This window comes from Furipterus horrens, unplaced genomic scaffold, assembly GCF_987537825.1.
Source record: "Furipterus horrens unplaced genomic scaffold, mFurHor1.1.pri manual_scaffold_5, whole genome shotgun sequence".
In the NCBI taxonomy this organism is placed as follows: Eukaryota; Metazoa; Chordata; class Mammalia; order Chiroptera; family Furipteridae; genus Furipterus; species Furipterus horrens.
Genome location: NW_028327175.1, coordinates 12,428,993 through 12,435,436, shown reverse-complemented (window position 1 = coordinate 12,435,436; position 6,444 = coordinate 12,428,993). Strand labels below are relative to the sequence as shown.

General features: G+C 45.4%; 1 protein-coding gene across 1 annotated transcript in view; it reads right to left on the bottom strand.

Annotated features, from left to right (window-relative positions):
* Positions 1 to 531: 531 nt before the first annotated feature.
* SLC45A2 (solute carrier family 45 member 2) overlaps positions 532 to 6,444 on the bottom strand; it is a 30,437-nt gene continuing 24,524 nt past the window's right edge. Inside the window, exons 6-7 of the mRNA XM_090278889.1 lie at positions 3,105 to 3,319; positions 532 to 781 (exon numbers count right to left, since the gene is read on the bottom strand). Of these exons, the coding sequence (XP_090135015.1) occupies positions 557 to 781; positions 3,105 to 3,319 (440 nt within the window). The 3' untranslated portion in view covers positions 532 to 556. The remainder of the gene's footprint in view (positions 782 to 3,104; positions 3,320 to 6,444) is intronic.

The following is a 6,444-nucleotide window of genomic DNA, read 5'->3' as shown; positions in this document are numbered from 1 at the left end:
TGAGCTGTTTTGTAGTGGTCAGTCCTCCAGCACGAGATGCTCAGCAGCCTTGCCAAGGATATCATAAATTAACATGAATTAATTATGAGCAAGTTTACCAGGAATTCCAGTGTCATAAAATAAACCACCAGCAACATTTTGAATACCGGTGAATTTGATTTTTTTAAAAAATGAACCCCTGATGTTATAGGAACCCTGGTTAAGAAAAAAAACAGCACATCGTGGAATAAATCCAAGGACCGTGTGCAGAATGAGCCTGCATCTCAGGCTTCCCTGAGACCTGCTATGTCCTAGGGAAAGCAGATCTGCACTTACCCTTGGCCACCAGTGAAGGGAAGCAGAGCCCAGTGTCTCCTGAGACACCTGATGCCTGAAATATGGGGACTGTTGTGCAGAGGGCTGGGTGACAGTGAGGGGCCGGCACACGACTGCAGCTGAAGTCATAAGACGGGGCAGACAATGGGCAGACCCCAGAACTGCAGAACTGAAGAAGAGACTGATTTGCTGCCAGGTGCTCCCCTGTGTCTGAGGTTAGGTACGATGTCTCTTTATTGACCTAATCCACATATTTAACAAAGAGAGCCACAAAGCAACAGCCAATCAGTGCTGCCAAAGAGGCCGTGATCACCACGACGGCCACGCTCCCGGCCATGTTAACCAGGAAGCCCAGGCCGCCTCCGACCAGGATCTGAGCCAGCTGCACCATGCAGGTGAGGGTGGCGCAGTCCAGGCCCTGCCCTCTTCCGCTGCCATCCGGTCCCCCTGCCTGGGCCTGCTGCCTCTGCAAGGGAAACACAGAAACTGTGTGATCTACGCAGAACTGTCCTTCAGGGTGGAAGTCGGTGACCCAAAAGCAAACACTAGCGGCTTAGCTGCAACTACTCAGCCCTCCAACAGCAGCTAGAATACACAGACGAGCTGGCGTTCCAAAACAACTATTTGGACATTGGAGTTTGAATGTCATGCTATTTTCACTGGTCACATAATATTATCTTTCTATTGATTTTTTTAAAAAGACTACTTAAAAAGTGTTTAAAAGAATTCTTTGCTCACTGGCTGTACAAAAGCAGGTGGCTGGTCACATTTGCCAAGGGGACATAGTCTGCCAACCCCCCGATTTAAGGTCGCGGAGGCTCCCCATCCTTTTCCCCTAGGCTGTCTTCCCTAGCTGCTAGAAAGTCTTACATTCCGCCGTTAACACCTATGGGAGTTAAATAGTTAATATATATAGCATTGTCTCTTCCTTAGAAGTCAATAAATACAATGTAGTAAAAGCTCAAGAAATATCCCATTCCTTTCCTTCCTTAGTGTTAAAAATTCAAACATTTTTAGAAAGATGTTGAATCACAGATATTCATCTGAAGCAACACAAAAAAGGACTTCAGCCTTTCAAACTATGGTTGGTATTTGGTTAGTATGTTACTACTTGACATTTGGTCTGAACTGTTTGATAATGTTGCCATTTACTGGGTGCCTTTTATGTGTTCAGGGTTGTGTAAGGTTCTTCCACATGTTACTTCCTTTCTCACTTTCTCCCTCCCAGATGCAAAGATTGGCATTATCTCCATGATAATAATAATAATAGCTGCCAGTTTTGGAGCCCTTGCAGGTGCTAGTTAGACACTATGCTAGGCAGAGGACCTACCCTATATTGTTTAATTTAATTTTCTAACAACTCTATAAGGTGGGCATATTCTTCCCATGTGATTGATTAGAAAACTGAGGCTCTTAAGAGTTTGAATGATAATTCCTATACTATTAAGAAAAATAGAAACAACATTGTGCCAAAAAAATGCATATAAAGGAAAAATAAGAAAAGAGATTCATATTGCTTAATTTTCTTTAAAAAATGCTGAAAATATAAACAAAAACTTAAAGGATGGTTACGTGCAGGGGTTGGGGGAGGTAGGAAAAAATGTGGAGGGACAGGTGGGGGGATGGGAGCCACTTCCCAATGCACCCTTGTGTATATCCCTGTGGTTGTTGAACTGTGTGAATATCTCAGCTCTGTGAGCTGACTGTAAGCGATGTTTCATAAATCAGTGAGTAACATGCAGTGTCACCCAGCGCCCAGTGGGGGAGGCAGGATTTGATCCAGGCTTCTCCGAGTACAAAGCTTATGTGTTTCTGTCCTCGCACCAGCTAAGTCTCTCCTTGAAGGGACAATTCTTTACAATAGCTGCCTCTCTAACAGCAAGACCCCTGCAGGCACTGACACACTGCTGACAATGTTGGCTGGGGGGTGGGGACAGCTACCATTCTGGTTTGAAAGGTTTTCACTCCTGGGGCGACCAGGGCAGATCCCGGAAAGGAAGACCAGCTGCGGTTGCAGGGATGTGGGTTTTGGTGTTTTTGCAGTTTCAGGCTGAGATGAATTAAACTCCAAGTTATCTCTGTAGTTTTTACATCACTGCCCCCAGGTAAGGAACTGTAAACCTACTTTGGTGGGGGCAAAAGTTGCATATTTTGATAAGAGGATGTGATCATCTTGGAACAGAAATCCCCAGCCTAGTGTTCTCTTAGGGTGGTTTAGGGCCCTGGCCTCTGGTCTGAGCTCCAGGCAGAGATGGAGCCGGCTTCCCTAGAGGCAGCTGGCGCGGGAGACCACCGGAGACCAGGTTTCCTCCACGCGCACAGGGCCTGACTAACAGCGGGACTTCCCAGGAAACTGCAGCCTAGGAATGTCCTCCTCACAGCCAATAACCCCCAGAAATCCCACCATGGACTTCTGCAGTGGTTGGGGACCAGAAATGCCCCAGGTGCCCTGAATATGTGGGGCACTCATCAGAAACTCCGGGTTCCCATTTCTGAGACTCTGTGTAGTTGGGGACAGATTTCTCAGCATGACCAATGTGACAGACAGGAGTAACGGTACCTGCCCTTCTGCTTGCTCCCAGGTGCACAGGGCTTCAGAGTAAGGGGGCGGGGAGGGGATGCTGGACAGGTGATCATGGCTTGGCCAGACCATCATCACATATGGCTGAGTATTTTAGTGCTACTGTTTCAAGAATCCTTACTTCCCAGTGCTGCCCTACACTTTCCTACCAAATCCCCCAGCCTTCAGGTGAGTCCCGAGTCACCCAGTGCAGATGTACATGACGTACCTGCTCCTCCTGCTCCTCGCGATGGTACTCGGCCATGAGGTTAAAGGGCACAGTGTACAGCGTACTGGACATCACGCCAAATGAGGCACACAGCACCAGGGTGGAGTGGACATTCGGGAAGAGCCCGATGAGACCCGTCCCCAGGCCGAACAGCAAATACCCCATGAAGTAAAGACCCTTTAATCCAACATAGGATACCAACGCTTTCTGAAAATCTGTGGGAAGAAGAGAGGGAGAAATTACAGTTGGAAGTTCCTCATCACACTAATAATTTCATACAACCTTTTCTTTTGAAGGTTTACTTTTCTTTTTTCCTTAAAAGAGTCGTCTTTTGATACTGAGTTGGGAACAAAAGAACCTCCTCATCTGTGCTTGAAAGCAGCTAGGTTTTGAAATCAGTTTTAAATTCCTTGAACAAAGAGCTAGGTTGACTTTCTTTCCCACGGGGAGGAAGGACCAGGCACTGTGTAGCAGGCAGCTGAATGGCAATGGGACGCAGAGGAGGTGGTGAGAAACCAGCCTTGGTTCTAGGCCCTGGGGCTGCAGGACATGAGAGAAAATTGGGGTCATTCTGATTCACAGGGGTCCAGCCTAACAGACCCAAATAACAACCCAGGCCTCTCTTGGCCCCACGGCCCCAAGTCAGATGGGAGGAAATGAAAACAACCAGATTTTACAGAATGATCCAAGTCATTCCGCTTCTTCGTCCCCACCTGGGTGCTCTCTGCACACCTGAGAAGGAAGGAAAGGATGTGCATTATCTGCAGACACCTCCCTGGACTTGTCAATGCTTCCTGGGCTGGTGGGGGGCTCCCAGTGCCCCAGCTCCTCCCCATCACCAGCACCCTCACTCTCTGTGGACAGCGTCCTTAACTTCTCAAAAGTTCAGTTTCCCTATCTGGCAAATGGACTAATAAAGCCCTTCTTTGGGGCTGTCATCAGCATCAAATGAGCAAAGATGTCTGTGAAATCGCCCGGCCCAATGCCGAGCACATAGAAGACAACCAGTTAGTGGTGGCTGTGGTTTTTCTCAACAGACACAGGCTGGGCTGAAGATGGTTGACTCTTAACTTGGGCTCCCTCCCAGAAGGTAAACTTGTCTTGCTCAAAAGGCATTGTGGTAGAGTTCATTTCTAAAAATTGAAATTTTGCCTTAAAATGGTTTATGTTGTTGTCCACAATGGAAGGGGAAAACAGTCTTATTTTTAATACACACACTCTTTATCATTCCCCTGCCCCATTGTATGGATCACATGAACCTCGGGAATAGCTGACCGCTACTTGAAACGTGTCCATTCGGGAGTGAGACTGTCCTCCATTTCCACCCATGCCGCCACAAAGGGACCTGGAGGGTATGGTGCTAAGTGAAATAAACCAGGTGGTGAAAGACAAATGCCATATGATCTCATCTAATCCAGGACCCTAATGAACACAACAAACAAATGAGCAAAATAGAACCAGAGACATGGAAACAAGGAGCAGACTGACAGTGACCAGAGGGGAGGGGGAGAAAGGATAACAAGGGAAAGAAGGGGAAGAGTCTAATCAAGGAACAAGTATAAAGGACCCATGGACGTCGACAACAGGGTGGGGATTGACTGTGGGGGAGGGGCAGGGCAGTGGAGAGCAACAGGAAAAATTAAGACAACTATAAATGAACAACAGTAAAATGAAATAAAAAATTTTAAAACAAGTGAGGTTGTCTGTATCTATGCCAATAATAACTGGACTTCCATTGCATAGACAAGAAACCTAATCTGTATTACACTTGAATAAGTTATGAAACTAAATGTGACTGCAGATCATCCATAGAAGACAGTGCATTGCTTCCTCTGTTAAATTCATACAGTGCCTGCAGGGCTGTCATCAAAGCTGACAATGAGAGCAGGACAAAGCTAGGTCTGTTGCTGTGTGCTTCATGATTACATTTATGCAGAAAATCTCACCTGAGATGCCCCCAGTACCTAAAAGATATTGTTAATATTCATTACAGAAATGCTCTTTCTCCATGCATATAGCCCAGCCAAGGAGAAGACAAAGAAAGATAAAGAGATATTTGGAAATAGGAGCAACTTTAGTATAAAGACTGTAAGTCTGGCACAAAATTCTTTATTCATGAAGAGGAATCAATGAATGTAAAGGCCATGTTGACTTGCCCTCTGCTCTGTCTGATCCCCAATAGTGGTCATATCCTCACTGTGTCTCTAGTGAGGATGGGTGGCAAATGATGGATTTAAGCAGCAACTATGAATAGTAGTGTATGACATCAACAACTGGCTAAGAATGCTTGCTATGCAAAGGAACTTGAAAATAAGTCCCTTATCACCATACCCCAGTCCCCACCCCAGCAACCAGATTGTCCTGCCAAACTCCGTCCCGATAGACATTCTGGATTTGCATCGAATGTTATGTGATGAGCCCCAAATAGAGGGTGATTAGTCTGCTCTGGAACTGAAGGAAATTATTGGTTCTGCCTAGGATGGGTAGGGGTGCAGGGAGAAGGATGTGAAAGATTCCACAGAGGAGGCCATATTTGAGCTGGGTCTAAAAGCATCATTTGGAATTGTCTAGGTGGGGAGGTAGAAAGAGCAGTTCAGTTAGAAAAAGAAACAAAATGCAGTAGCAAATACACAGAGATGAGAGAGTTGTTACAGCGAGTCATGGGGGTTGTTAATCTGAGTGGGAGCAGCAGATGTCGGTGTGAACCAGGTCTACCTCCTGGGCTGCTGGGCCCAGGGCTCTGACCTTATCCTGTGGGCATGAGAGCCCCTGAGGATCCTCACACAGGGTTAGTTAGTATCTCAGAGACTTACACATGCTATTTAATATGCTTACTATAACTTTGATAAACTACTCAAGTCAGTTATTTTGTACACAGGGCTTTTAAATAGAAAGGGCTTATAAATAATATGCTTTAAAATTTTCAAATGCCATGAAATTCATACAAGAACTCAAACTAGAATGATGGTACCTAGTAGGAAAAAAATTAAAACTGACACAAGATTAAAATGGTAATTCCTTGGGGGAAAATGTGTTCCTCTTACAAGGATGAGGGTAATGGTGAATAGTCACCTTCCCCCCCAACTCTTGAAAGCACAGAGGGATTATTAGATCCTGCAGTCTAATACTCCCTGATTCTATTTTAAGTACTTAAAATCTTCCTCCTGTAATTTTCTTAGTTCGCATACTCTAAAGGGAAAAAGGAGTGTGCTAAGGAAATGATGTAAGCTTTAAGCACCACTATTTGGTGTAAAACATTTAAAAATAATGAACCCTGTGGTTTTACGATTATTGGGCTCATGAAGTCCTCATACGTTTATGTTAGGTTCTCTTTTTCAAT